At 45.4% G+C, this 15,225-nt stretch overlaps 1 protein-coding gene across 2 annotated transcripts; it reads right to left on the bottom strand.

The window, feature by feature from the left end:
- Nucleotides 1-5,716: 5,716 nt before the first annotated feature.
- On the bottom strand, nt 5,717-7,974 carry LOC125547923 (protein LATERAL ORGAN BOUNDARIES-like). Of its 2 annotated transcripts, none has more exons than XM_048711657.1 (3): nt 7,517-7,974; nt 6,142-6,972; nt 5,717-6,044 (listed from the first exon to the last, which is right to left on the bottom strand). In XM_048711657.1, exon 2 carries the CDS (start codon nt 6,933-6,935, stop codon nt 6,162-6,164), a length of 774 nt encoding a protein of 257 aa, XP_048567614.1. In that variant the 5' UTR covers nt 6,936-6,972; nt 7,517-7,974; the 3' UTR covers nt 5,717-6,044; nt 6,142-6,161. The 2 variants fall into 2 exon arrangements, with proteins under 2 accessions (XP_048567614.1, XP_048567613.1); XM_048711656.1 differs by having other exon boundaries at nt 6,142-6,945.
- Nucleotides 7,975-15,225: the final 7,251 nt, after the last annotated feature.

The raw sequence follows: 15,225 nt of genomic DNA, 5'->3' as shown, positions 1-15,225 counted from the left end.
GACATACGATTACATCAACCGCGTTGTGCTAACGCTTCCACTGTCGGTCTACGAGGGTACGTAGATCACACTCTCCCCTCATTGCTATGCATCACCATGATCTTGCGTGTGCGTAGGAAATTTTTTGAAATTACTACGTTCCCCAACAACATGACCAATCTTTGGATAATTCCTTAATAGCACCTTGATCAACTCATAAACTCCTTGAAATCAACACATGGACTTCAAAAAATGCCTATGGACAAATCCTTCCAATATAACTCAATGCAACCATTAGTCCATAGAGAATGTCATCAATTACCAAAACCACACATGGGGGCACCGCATGTCCTTTCACACGTGTAGGCATGGCCCAAGGCCCATGTGCAATGCACACACCCACACAACCCAAGTCACTCTTGCTTCTACTCCCAGAATCACTCTCCTAGACTGGTTTTTGTCCCCAAAAGGACCTTCCAATCTTGGGGTTAGATCTATTGCCACAAGGCCTGCCTACATTGGCTCTCCGACAGGTGCTCATGTTGGCTTGTATCTCCAATGCATGATCTTCTCATTCTAGGCCTCCCTAGTGCTAGCACGATGTGTTTTCCACCATAAAAACATCGCTTAGGGAGCCCCGACGAGGAAGCCTGAGCAAGCGACGACTCGACCGCTTGGCGCAGAACCACCAAGTCTGCACTAGCCCCTCACAAACATACGAAGCAGAAAAACAGTCCACTGCTCCCCAACAGTGAAATAACCCACATGCATGGGAGCTTCTATTTAGCCAACATGGGGTGGAAGGACGGACAAACGGTGCATGCCCTAGGATGGTCGCTTTGGCTCGCTGGCCATTAGGCCTAGTTGGGCCTTGTCCCATCTGGAGTAGCGAAGGGAAACAAACATAGAGGAACAAAAATTTGGATAAAAAGTAGATACTCTTGAAAAATAAAAGATATTCACGATTTTTCTAAAACATTGCAAAAATATAAAAACATGAATTTAAATATTTTCATGAATTTTAAAAAAAATGCTCACGAATTTTGAAATGTATGCAAATTAAATAAAATTTTGAATTCTAGAAAATATTCCTCGAATTTGAAAAATATTCATGAAATTGGAAACTATTCATGAATTTATAAAAATATTTCTGCATTTCAAAATAGTTCTGCAAGTTTTAAAAACGTTCATGAATTAAAAATGTTTTTTGAATTTGGAAAAATGTCTGTGAATCTTAAAAATATTCCCCAATTTTAGAAAATGTCCACGAATTCAAAAAAAATCATGAATTTTAAAAATAGAAAAAATGTAAAAAGAAAAAGGTGGTTCAAGGACATATAGGACTTTCCTAGGGATCAGCGCCGCCTTCAGGTGCGAATATGCCCAAGCACAACCCATAACTAATCCTTGCCCGGATAGTGGGTCCATGAATGCAAAGACGACCTCGATGCCCGAGGAGGCTCCATTCTCAGCAAGATTAGAATATGTTCGCTTGCATTGCATGTACATATGATTTTTCACCGCTCGTGTGCATATCAATATTTGTTTTGTTTCATCGTACCATATCTTTTTCCACAACAACTCTCTCAACCCTAGCCGCCGTGAAGTTTCTCCCCATGCTGCCACATCGGGACCCATCATCTTTCCCATTCGGTGGCCTCGTCGGCTGCAAGAGGAGTGGGGACCCGTCCGTCTGTTCCCTTTTTCTATTTAGGTTTTGTTTTCCCAATGACATTGATGAGGTGGTGGCGGCGGTGGCGTGCTAGAATAAGGTCTCTTGGTCTCTCTCTACCTCAACGACATTCGATTTGGCGTCGACGAAGAGCCTATGAGAGTTTGTGTCCCCAGATTTGTAGGCTCTCTTCAGATCAGTTGGTGTGTCCTTCAACGAGAGCAATTGTCTCACCATTGATGCGACGACTTCGACATCTTCTTTTGTGTTGTTTTAGGGCACGGTCTGACTTCTCCAATCATCTGGACTGGTGGTAATGGATTGCCAGCCTGTTTTGTGTAGGGTGATGCTCCAACCGATGCTTCTACAACACTTCCAGATCTCGTCTTAAGGGGTTAGTGGTTATTGCGGTCTTCAAAACCTAGTATGACAAAGCCGCTTACATGTGTCCCTTTCTTTTACCGTTGGAGTGTTGGTTTAGTCCAATTTCCAATCTCCAACGGGTAGCCTACAATCACATAAAGATTAAATCTATTGAGATGTCATTCCAATGTGTTGTCCATTATTTTTCTTATTTATAAATATCAGATATAAGATGCTTTTCGGGTGTATTTTTCATTTCTTTTAAAAGGCATATGTTTTGTTTTGCCTGGGGTGAGAGGTGATAAAGGGATGGATGGATGGCGCGCGCGAGGGAGAGGTGGCTCGCTGGGAGCCACTGAATTGATGGCGAGGGCAGGCGGAAAACACAAGCGCGTGTGCGTGTCGTCTAGTCTGCCTGCTGCTTGCGCGCTCCCCCTCGCTCGTTGCTCTTCCTTCCTCGGTTGGTCGTGGGTGATCCGTCACGTCAAGTCCCAGCAACAGCAGCAGCTACCCTACGTACCTCCCGTGTTTGAACGACACGGCAAGGTACGTACGTACTCCCCCGCTTTCAGTTACGAGCGCAGTATACTCTTTTTCTAATAAAAAAAGTGATGCGGTTAACCCATGCATGTGATGTCCCCGCTAGACGACCTACATGTCTCCTTCTAGCTAGCAGGAGGGTACTTGGAGAAGCAGCTAGCTATACATGCATGCTACGTAGTGTTGTATTTGTACTTGTTTCTGTGCTCTAGCTGTGCAGGAACAGGTTACTCGAATACGTACGAGGAAGCATGACACGTCTAATCTCCAACAGTGCATCCGTGCAATGTGTGCATGCGAGGAAATCAATGCATCATGCCTCGCAAGAAAATGGTGTACTAGTGCATGGTGTCCGCTGTGCAGTAAGAATATGTGGGATTGTGAGGACGAGATTAATTTTCTCATCAAAAAGGGGAAACTAAGAACGACGACGTCTACATTCTCTGTATGCAACTCGACAGCTATTTTTGTACTACAAGCTAGTATCCTAGTACAAACAACTCATGCATGTCTAAAGGGCGTTTGTACACTACACGTTATCTACAGCAACTTTTTATCTATAAAAGTTTCCACTCTCCATCACCCGAACGGTCCTTATAATGGGCCCCTCTAATCATGATCTTATAGAAGATTTCTCATGCGCAAAGCTCCATATGTTAATGTTATATTTGTCACATCGGTTCACCAAGTAAGAGCGTCTAATCAGTTTGGAAAGCAACAACCATCGTGATCGAGAGAGATGTCAAGAAAAATGATCCATGGTTGGGAATTAAGCACTCAGTGATTGGTGAACCGGAGAGAGTCCATCCGGGCGTAAAGACACAAGTCATTGGCGTGCTACTACTTCATTTTCACAATGTCAATGTTTAACGCGTGTACGTGTGCATAAGTCAAGTTCAAACTAGTGCAAATCCATCACTCAAAAAAAATTTGTCCGCGCAAAAAAATATAGTGAAGTCCATGTTTCTCATATTATGAAGAAAATAGTGATCGGTCTTATATTTGTTTATAGAGGGAATACATTCTTTTCGAGATGCAACTCAGTTTAACATAGGCTACGACCTCATTACAGAAATTTTTTGGATTCTACATGCATTTAATACCATATGAATATCCCCGCAAAAAAAAGTACCATATGAATATACGTAAATTCTTGCTACAATTTGCCCAAGTCTAATGTGCTTATGGAAAAGAAAAAACGTGGCATCATTCTTTTTGTTTCCGAATGAACAATTTGCTCAAGTCTAATGTAGTTATGGAAAAGCGAAAATGTGCATCGTTCATTTCTTTTCCGGATGATTTGAATTTCAAGATAGCACACTATGGGTGCCACACGATGTAGCATCATTCTTAAGTCTTAACCCTCAAACATACTGGATCGACTATTCTCCTGCCCATTTTTGTAGGCAAAGGTTTCTATTTTTTTCAATATAATTTAACTCATAGAAAAATAGTGTTTAATAGGGATTACATTGAATCGTGAATTTGTTTTCACAGGTGTAGATGCTCTACTTACGTATAAATTTCCTGAACTAATATGTTTATTTGGGGGCTAAACGAGAAAGACAAACATGTGGATCTATAATAGACCAGTACATTTATTTTATTTTTGAGGTGCACAAATGAATATATTTATTGAGAAATTTTACATATATGTAGGACACATCTATACATGTACATGTGGAATCTCTTAAAAGCCGTTCCAAAATTTCAATATATATTTTTATGAAAATTCCAAAATACTGCACTCCACTATGAGCCTATAATGTTGTGTTTAGGACAATAGAATTTATATATAGGAGGTAAAGCGTCCTATTGTATTGCTTAAAAAATCAATGCTTCAAATAGGGACTCAAAATATACAAAAGATGGAGAATTTGGATATTTTTTATAGATATTGAATATCTATAAGGATTTTTCTTTCAAAGTAAATACAAGATAACACGTTCGGATGATGGAACCTAGTGTAATTCACTTGTATATATACTCCCTCCAGTCCTTTTTAGTCTGCATATAAGTTTTGTCCGAACTTATAGAAAAAAATATCGACATTCACAATACCAAACCGATATTGTTAGATTCATTATCAAATCTAGTTTCATAGTATATATATTTGGCATTGTAGATCTTAATAATTTTTCATATAAATTTGGTCACACTTTGCAAAGTTTGACTTGACACAAATCTATACGCGGAGTAAAAAGGACTGGAGGGAGTACATTACTAAAATTTTGGGCATAAAAATTTGGTTCAAAGGGTAAAAGGGGGTGATTAGTTAGTTTCTTGTATGTAGCACTTTCTTTGTTGTTCTTGAACATAAACCTTGTTCAAATTTTCTATGAGTTAATTAGTAGCCTATATTGTTTGTTTTTCTTGTACATAAAACTTTGTTTCAAATTTATATTAAGCAGAAGCGTCTCCTGTTAATTAATTAAGCTTTTTATAGGAGGGCCTTGGGGGGGGGGGGGGGGGGGGGGGGGGGGGGGGGGGGGGGGGGGTCAGCAGCAATAACTGAGCAAATTTCAACACAAAACCAAGAAGCAAATAGTAAAATTCAAACTTGTGAAGGAATAAACAAATTCAACACCAAAAGATCCAGACCTGATCTCAGAGCAACACGTAAGCATGAAAAGTAGCAAATCAAATGCCCAAAGAAAACCCCAGTTAATCCCAGCGAAAGAGAAATCTCTAGATGATCGAATAAATACATGTACAATGCACACAACAGTGAGATCCATAAAAAGATCTGGGACCTATAAGAATAGTGCCGAGAATACTGCTTTTCACATGCCTTTACAGTTTACTAACATGGAAGGAGAAGAATGTCTTCAAAACAAATGATGTGATGCCTTCCATAAAAAACTGTTTTAATCTTCGTCCCTTACTATTAAGCATCTCAAGATGATATATCTGGAGCATATATGCAAGCATAGGCCACTGGTGCCTATGACATATGATATCAGATGCAGATCATGTAGCCTTTAATTAGCCCCCAATTAACCCACATTAGCTCAGGACTCCTCAGTCCCTGATGCATGCAAGCATGATCTTTTCACAAATCTATGTGCTGAGAGTGCATTGTTTATTTGGCCGCCTAAAGGTGGGTTCTTTTCTCATGAGCAAGCATGCTATGCGTACTAATGACTGATTGACTGATGCATGGATCCTGCGGAACCGATCGATTAATCATGAAAAGAAGAGAGATCAAGCTAGATCTCGATTCGATTACATATAGAACTCCAAAGTCGACCCAAAGTATGGCTTGCACAACATGCAGAAAGGGAGACACTGACATATATAATTCATGTTGGCTATATATAGATAGATTCATAGATAGATTGCTTCTTAGCTTAATTAACCTGGGAATGAGCTAGCTCGATCCCATCAGTCTCCCCGAAGCTTCCTTCCTTGAGCGTCAAGGCCGGCCAAAGCGCACATATCATTCTCCACATCCATCGGTCTTGAGAGTAGGAGAGGTAATCCACATGCACTGCACAAGGCAAGATTGTAGCACAGATAACACATGAAGCTGCATATATACATATGCATGATTACAGTGCAACAATTTACTCAAACGGGCCACTCACTGTTGGTTGGGTGCGCCAGTTCACATGCTGCTGTCGCCTCCTTCCTTGTGATCCATCACAATGCTCTCTGATCCTGAGGTGGTGGTGATGGTGCTAATGGCGTTCACAGCCCAATTCGCCATGGAGGCGTAAGGGATCTGCACGGGCGCCACCTCAGCGGCGACGCTGCCTCCAGCGTTGTTGCTGCTCCGCATATTGTAGTAGCAACCGGCAGAAAGAGGTGGCTGTGGCACTATCGCGTCCACAAGCCCGAGCCTCCGGAAGCCACCGCCACTTCCGCCGCTGTACATGCCGCCGCCGAGCTGCCCGGGGCACGGCATTGCGGCGGATGAGAGCCTGCCGGTGGGGATGCTGGCCGTGACGACGGGAAGCGCGGTGGGGATGCCACCGAGCTCGCCGCAGGCGTAGCGGAGGAGCTCGGTGTGCGCGGCGTCGAGCTCCTTCTGGAGGCGGTGGACCTGGCGCTGGAGCACGGAGATGGCGCCGACGCAGCCGTAGACGGGGTCCTTGACCCGCGCCTCCGCCTCGTAGGCCAGCGAGCTAACGGCGTCCTCCCGCTGGTGCGGCGGCAGCTCGTTGAGCAGCTTGGTCACGTTGCTGGCGCCGAACACCTTGTGCACGTTGGCGAACTTCTGCGGCTCCTCCGGCGGGAAGTAGGGCGCGAACACGCAACCAGGGAGGCACTTGCGCCGCAGGAACTTGCACGCAGCGCACGGCGCCCCGGCCCCCGGTGTCGTCGGAGCTGCGACCACCACGGAGACGGCGGAGTTGCCGGTGCTCGACGGAGATGCCATTGCCAGCGACCTGTGTATATACACCAATTTAAGAGAGCTGTCAAAGGGTTAGTCATTTTCCCCAGAAAAATATTCGTTTCTTCCGATGCTAGCTAGTTCTAGGGTTAGGGTTTGTCCTGGAGTGAGGATCGTTCTGGGAAGGTAGAAGGAGATTAGGGTTTGGGAGCTTAAGGTGTTCTGATCTGATCTTTGCGAGCTCGACGCAAGAAATGGGGAAAATAGGTGTATCTTTTTCTTTCTTTTTTCAACTTCACAACAAGGAGGCACACAGAAAAACTGTAGATTCATTCATAGCAGTGGGATGATTTGACATATGGCTGCTAAAAAAAATCAATGAAAACAAATGCATGTAGAGCCTGATCCACTAGCTGTATGAAAGCATATGCGTGCATGTATGATGATATGGCACAAGAAGCACAGATTTCCAAGTAAAAATAGCATGATGTTTGCTCAAATCTCAAGAAGCATGAACAATATAATAGTGGCAAGAGAAGGACAGGCTGCAAAATTTTCCTTTCTTCTCAAATTTCTCTGAGGCGCATCTAGCTAGCGAGCTAGCAAAAGACCCTGCTCATCCTTACCTCTTTGGGGTCAACTAGCGGAGAGAAGGATATAGATCTGATGATCTGACGAAGGCGGGCAAAGAAAATATTTGGGAGAAATTTCCTCTCCCCTTGTTGCAGCCCGTCTCTTCCAAGATTCACAAGCTTCACAGCATGGCAAGGAGGAGAGAAATTTTGAATGGAAAAACAGGCAAACAAACAGGAGGACTAGTTCTTGTCTCCTTGGCAGTGAATCAAAGAATTGTAGGGGGAGGAGCTAGCACATGATCAGGCAGGACAGCCTAACTACTGTCTCTCTGGCAGCAGTGATCTGTGGGAGAGAGGGGGGAGATATAGAGAACAGCTTCTCCTCCTACAACAACTGCAGCAAGGGAAAGTTGAGGTGTGTAGACAGGAAAATAGAAAAGCAAGCCAGTATTGAGTGAGGGAGCCAGATAGTTGAAAGAATAATGTGGAGGCGTTGCAAAAGGGTGGGGGACGGAGGGGAGGGAGGGAGGAGAGAGAGGGTAAACAGATAAATAAGGACAAACTGGGATTAATTGGCAGTACAAGCAAAAGTGTGAGGGTGACATTGCCACTACTCGTAAGAATATCTACAACAGTGCCTCCTCATCTCATCACCATTCGCAAATAGTTGCGGAGGGGAGGGAGGGAGGAGAGAGAGGGTAAACAGATAAATAAGGACAAACTGGGATTAATTGGCAGTACAAGCAAAAGTGTGAGGGTGACATTGCCACTACTCGTAAGAATATCTACAACAGTGCCTCCTCATCTCATCACCATTCGCAAATAGTTGCTGCTGGGTACGTACTAGCTCAAGAGTTCGTATGTATACTTATGTTTTCTTATACGTACATACATGTATATATGTATACACACATGTACGGACCTGATAAATATAAGCAAAAATAATTAGCCAAACGTGCCCTTGCTGCAGAATAGTAATACATGATTTTGCAAAAAAAAAGAATAGTAATACATGTATGTGTGTACATTAACCCAAGAAAAAATATATTCTTTTTTCCTTGAAAAGCAACTTATATGCATGTACTCGACCCCTACCGGCCTATATCATCATGCAAAGGACAAAGCACATGCGAGTAATATGTACTATGCATATTGCTTTGTAATTAATGATAGGTATAATTAATAAAACTAATGGGAAAACATAAATATGTCAATTGCTAGGTAATAAAAACACACTTCCAAGGCTAAGAAAATACACTCAATTACTATTGTCGACAGTACATGATCTTAATCACTCAAGCTATGCTTAAAACAAAACAAAAAAGCAATTAATCATCAGTGCTTCCGGTTTAGAGTAATCATGCACTCTCATGCATAAGGTAATAAAAACACACTTCCAAGGCTAAGAAAATACACTCAATTACTATTGTCGACAGTACATGATCTTAATCACTCAAGCTATGCTTAAAACAAAACAAAAAAGCAATTAATCATCAGTGCTTCCGGTTTAGAGTAATCATGCACTCTCATGCATAAGTGAGCTTAATTATTCCTAATCCAACGCTTTGCCTAAGCAAGCTGCACAATCATAAACAAGCCGACGATACGTAGACACTCACACCCGTGGCGATCAGTAGCTAGCACAGGCGGGGTGTGCGATTGCTGCTGTTAACCAATTAATCATTTGTTAATTGCTTCCATCTCATAATCAAAAGCGCGGCGGTATAATTGGCAATCATTAGTGAGGAACCCATCAGATACAAGTTAGGTCATTGGCATGCATCGTGTTCCAGTTTATGCCTAAGGAATTAAGTGAGGTTCTTACAAATCAGGTCTAGCTAGCTAGCTACCCCTAGGGATGTTCTCGGTTAATGATTGAATTTGGAGCCGAGCTACATCAGTCTACAGTGTGTAATAAATATCAAACATTGTCCATGTACACGTTAAAGCAATAACCTACTATTTCCGTTCCTAAATATAAGTCTTTTTCCATATTCCAATATGAACTACATACGGAACAAAATGAGTGAATCTACACTTTAAGATATATATGCATGTAGTTCATATTGAAATATTTAAAAATACTTATATTTAGGAACGGAGGGCATAGTTGTCATAACAGATTTCATTGGTTATACTCGTTCTGTCCAAAAATAAGTGTCACTGATTTAGTACAAATACAAAGTTAGTACAAAGTTGTACTAAATCAATGATAGTTATTTTGGGATGGAGGAAGTATATTATATGATCACAAAAGAAAATGAATTCGCTCATTATAAGGCTTTGTTTGATTCTTTCATTTTCTTACCACATGTAACATCCAGGTTTAAATTACTTAATCCATGGCAAATACAAAGTGCTTACATACAGCAGACAACGGGCAAAACAAAATAAACCAAAAAAAAGAGAAACATTACTTGAAACAATGAGATCATCACCCACTGGTGTGGCCATCACCAACAAGGAAGCTAAGGTCTTATTGGGGGAGGTAAGAAAGAAAGAAAAAGTGCAAGGCATTAGAGCATCTACAATCGGACTGGGCTAATTTGACCCTTTATACATCTGCGGACGCGTCTAGATGTTGTGTTTGTGTGTCCAATCCAAAACCTCATTTGTCCGTGCATACAGTCGTGCCCCCCACTTTCCCCCCTATATGTTAGGTCAGAGGACGGATTGAGGGTTTCACCCATGAATAGGGTAGTTTGTGGGGGGGGGGGGGCCAACCCCCTCTCTCACATGTGACAGGGAAAGTCACCACATGAATATACTCAGACGTATGGTTCAAGAAGCCTATGCCTGGAGACAGAGGGGGCAGCAACAATTTTTGGATAAATTGTGAAAGTTAGGACTTGAACTCAATATCTTAGGCTTTGATACCATGATAAGCTTCATGCATTAGTCAATGCAACCAAAAGTCTGAACGGATGGAAAGGACTAGGCAATCCACATATACACTTCGACATATCCAACTCTATACCACGATTGTGCATGACGCGGGTGGAACGGAGAAGGTAACGGCAATTTGGCTCCCGCTGGTCTTGAAGGAACATCCTAGTCTTGGCTCATGAACCTGCCTCAGTCATCTATCAGCTTGCGGAAGGAGTTGCGCGACAAGTTTGTCGCAACTTCCAGGTCACTTGCAAGCCTCAGTGTATATTCAGTGCTTCGGTGCTCTCCTCGTCATGATCCAACGTTCGGGAGAGACCTATGTCGGTATATTCAGCGCTTAAGTGAAGTGTGCAATGCCATTCTAGGAATCTCCCCGCAGGCCATCATGATCGCCTTTCGTTTAGGCATGTAGGGCAAGAAGATGCGGGAGAAGTTGGGTGCCAAGACCATTCTCACCACTATGGAACTACTCCCTCTGTCTCAAAATAAGTGACTTAACTTTGTACTAACTCTAGTACAAAGTTGTATTAAGCTTGAGACACTCATTTTGGGACGGATAGAGTATTTGCCTTGCATATAGTACTTCCTTTGACATATACATATAGCTGCTAGAAAAGGAACATACTATTAAACTAAAACCATGACATTTATTTTGGATGGAAGGGAGTAGGAAATAACTATACTTGATATTAATGTACAATTTGCATCTCATTAATCCAAAAGATAATTAACCTCCGTTCCAAAATACAAGGTACTACCATTTTCAAAGGCAAAGGCAAAAAATTATGTTTGGCCAAATTTATATCAACATCTATAATATCAAACAAATAAAATACAAACAGATATTTTATGAATAGTCCACCCCCAAATTATTGTAGAAGAGTAACCTGGAATAAAGATTTTATTTATTAAAAAAAGCAACAAGATCAACTCATAAAGACTTCCAAAGATACTATTTGCTCCTAAAATTAGTGTGAGATAAAAATAACTTTAAGAGGAGCTGAGGTTAGACTTGTGCTCACGGCTCCGCGCAAGCTAGCGCAGCACAGCTCCCAGCAGATTATTTAACTGCTGATTTATTTTACTTTCCAGGTACGTCGACGGCGAGAACACGTCGTTGTTGATAAAATAATCCAAAGCACATGTGGCCGTCGATGATGGCCACCAAACGTACTGTTGCATGCCATGCTAGCAGCATCGGCTCAGATTTTGTCATTTATAGAGGTACGTGCCTGAAGTTTATACGTACTCTACGTAATTAGCAATTTTGCATCATGACAAGCAAACCATCTCAGCAGCCCGTAATTACTACTTGCCGCAGAGTTTTCAAAGCCAAAAGGATGTTTAAAAGTAGCCATGATCCAGGCTGGCCAACAATCATACATATCACCGAGAACATTCAAGTGATCCGCGTTGGTATACATCAAGCGTCTGATTTCGGAGGAAGAAAAACAGAGAAAATTGTAGTGACATTGTATATCCTCATGATCAGCTTAATCCACCTCATGTGCTAGTTTAAAGTATGCGACTAATAGCTACAGCAGTACTAAGAGCACTGTGAGAACAGTGCTGTCTGAACCAGCGGTAGAGCTACAGATATGGTTGGGGCAATTGAACTCCACAAAAGAATAGTCAGGTCAATATGAGTGATCAACACAGATGAATCGTGGAAAGGTTGTTTCTCAAGGAAGAAGGATACGTCACGGTCTCCAAGAAGCCAAGAACAGACAAGCCTAGATTCACACCACTAAGCTACTCCTTACCTGAGAACAGTAACAGCACGCCCTAAGATGAGGCAGGCTACAGCACTGCGATATATATATATATATATAACAAAGGCTTTTGTAGTTTAATTAATGGCCTCCACATGCCCAGTACAATGATGCCGCATGACACACGCGACGTGATGTGCATCAAACCTAAAAAGGGCTAAATTATGCCATGCGATCGCACAGGCAAGAGATTTGATATCATCTCACCTGGGGGCCATTCATGCATGCTTACATGTAGGGCGTGTCATGCTATCAGTGATTCATAGTAGTAGCATATGATTTGATTAAGATAATGCAGCGTAAGCAGCCACAAGCTAGATCCTCTCCCAAGATCCCCCATCCAGGAAGAACACAAACAAAGATCTCATCCGCAACCGCAAGCGTCTTTCTTGCTTTCCTAGTACGCGCACAATATAAATTGGATGCTGAAATCCACCGGCCATCAAATCGTTGGACCAAGACCGGAGAGCTGCCGCTGAGCTCCGTCAGCTAGGGCTATGGCTTAGGCCCGGCACTTTTGTGCCCTGGCTGTGTGCAATGCATGCATGGGCGCAGCCTTTCCCAGGCTCACGACCTACCTGTGGAACCTATCCACCATGCCTGTCCCTTTATTTGAGCTGCAAGCTAGCTAGCCTGCGACCCTCCCTGGCTGCAACTATTGCCTCCAGCAATATTAACACTCGTGTCGCCCCCCCCGCGGGCGACACGGGCGAACCCCTAGCCGCCACACCAACTCCCCCTCCCCAGATCTTCCCTCCCTCCGCCGCCGCTGGCAAGCGCCGCCGGGCAAAGCCCGCGCGGCGGCGGCGACGGCGGGGCCTTCCTTCTTCTCGCAAGGTCAGGGCAGCGCGGGGCTACTTGGCTGAGGAGAGGCGTGGGGGCGCGACGGCCGTGGCGTGCAGACGCCGTTTGGTGCGGCGCGCGAGGCGAGCAGGCGTGGCGAGCGCGGCCTGCGGGCGTGACGGGCGCGACGGCCGCGGCGCGCGAGGCGAGCAGGCGCGGCGGGCGCGGCCTGCGGGCGCTGGCGGACGCGGCGGCCGCGGCGCGCGAGGCGAGCAGGCGCGGTGGGCGCGGACTGCGGGCACGACTTGCGGGCGCGACGGGCGCGGCAGCCGCGGCGCGTGAGGCGAGCAGGCGCTGGCGGACGCGATGGGCGCGACGAGCGCGGCGCGCGCGGGGGCGTGGCGTGCTGGTGCGGGCGCGGGGGGCGCGGCATGCAGTGCGGGCGCCAGGATGCGAGCTCGGGCGCGTGGGCGCTTCGGGGTGGTCGGGGCAGTCCCTTCGCAGATCTGGCGCGTTTCGCGCGTCCTGCGGAGGTGCCTGCCTCGCTGCGGCTGTGACAGTCGCCGGATCTCGTTGCCCGGGCTGAGTTGGTGGTGGCAGTGCGGTGGGGGTCGGCGGATGCGGGTGGGCTCTCCTTCAAGCATGTTCACGCCCATCTCCTGGAGTAGCGGCGCCTACGGGTGGTCAGTGCCGACGGTAACGGCGCCTACGGGTGTCGTCTTCCTCCTTGGAGGTACCGCTGTGGAGCTCGTTTTGCTTTTCGTACCTCATGGCTTGTGGTCTCCGGGTGAAAACATAAGATTTGGCTAGTCCAGATGAAGGGACGGCGTTGTCTTCGATATCACTCCCTCCTTAGAGGCCTAGCGATGATTCCCGATGGTGTACATGGCTTGTCGGTGGAGCTTGGATTTGTGGTGGTGCCGGTCTTTTTTCTTTCTTTTCTTTTTGCATTAGTCTTTTGCTGTACTTTCCTTCTCGGAGGGTTCTTGTAACGCTTCTTCTGATCAATGAATTTGACAGCTCTATTGTCAACGTTTTAAAAAAAAACTATTGCCTCCAAGCAAGATCCCTAATCTTTCAGTGGAACCAGCCGTGTACAGGCATTTTTGGGTGGTTAACTCTTGCCTAAGTTAGATTCTCTCCCGGGGGGAGAACAGGGACTTCAGCTTTTGAGTGGCAAAAGGACAGGTGCGTGAGTAGTTTTGGTGGGCCATGCATGCATGCCCAATGTTTTGAGGGCCGTGTGGGTGTGGGTGTGGGTGTGGCTAGCTAGGTTGAGCAGGACTGGACCCCACCACGTCGTAGCGAGGCAGCCGTCCGGCTACTACCAGTACCACTACCACGACCAGACCCTGGGCCGGCAGCCAAGAGCCAGAGGTAGATGAAGAAGATCAACCGGCAGAGAAGCGGCCAGGCAGGAAAACTCGCTGGTGAATTAGCACCAGCTGGTGTGCTTGCGATGCTAAAGATCGAGGATGGTACTACGTGCTGCTAGTAAGTGGCGTGTTGGGGGTGGGGTGGGGGTGGGGAAAGCACGGATGGATCAGCGGATGGGTCCTCGCGGTACAGAGGCGAGGTTGCACCGCACTGTGGGAGGGCACAGTCCCTTTGAATTCTGGTCACAAGGGGCGGAAGGGTCGCGGTGCCACGGGCGTGCATGGCATGGAACCCGTACTTTGTCGATCGATTAAGAGAATCCCGCACTGTCTGTCTGGCCCGGCCCCATCGCCATGGGTGGGGTGGGGGTGGGGCTGCCCAGCTGTTTTTATCAGCGCTGCCGCCGTTGCGCTTCAGTTTCCAATCCTTCAAGCCCGGCCTTCCCGATCACAGGATCAGCGCTCTGCTTTGCTATCTGGTGTGGCGCAAACAAGCAGAGATAATAGTTGCCAAATATAGAATCACTGGCCTGTGTGCCTGCAGAGCCCCACGTTGATTGTCGAGCACATGACCGTGTTTCTGCTGCTTTGATTATTATTGGGGGCCGATCATCCCCGGCCGTGACATGATCATCTGACGCCATTTCGTAATAATTATAAACATCACCCTTGGCTGCATCTGGCCCCTGTGCCAGTGTGTTTGTGTGGAGCCCGGGCTATTCCTGTCAATCAGTTTCTGTGTTGGCCTATCACAAGTCCAGATTAATTAGGTGACCGGCATACCAAGGACGATATATTAAATTAAAAGACCTCTTGTGCAGTTTCATCACTCGCAGGGAAACAGAAGAATGTAGATGTTGCGCTGCTTATACACTGAGCCCACCGCATCTTCATGTGTCCAAGGCTCTAAGCTGGTGACTGTTTTCAATCGTCCATATAT

Source organism: Triticum urartu, chromosome 3 (genome assembly GCF_003073215.2).
Source record: "Triticum urartu cultivar G1812 chromosome 3, Tu2.1, whole genome shotgun sequence".
NCBI classification, from domain to species: Eukaryota; Viridiplantae; Streptophyta; class Magnoliopsida; order Poales; family Poaceae; genus Triticum; species Triticum urartu.
The sequence above is the reverse complement of the archived record's forward strand: the minus strand, read 5'-3'. Positions and strand labels throughout refer to the sequence as shown.

Coding starts and splice junctions, on each gene's coding strand:
- LOC125547923 (XM_048711657.1), bottom strand. CDS start 6,935: ATGGCATCTCCGTCGAGCACCGGCAACTCCGCCGTCTCCGTGGTGGTC.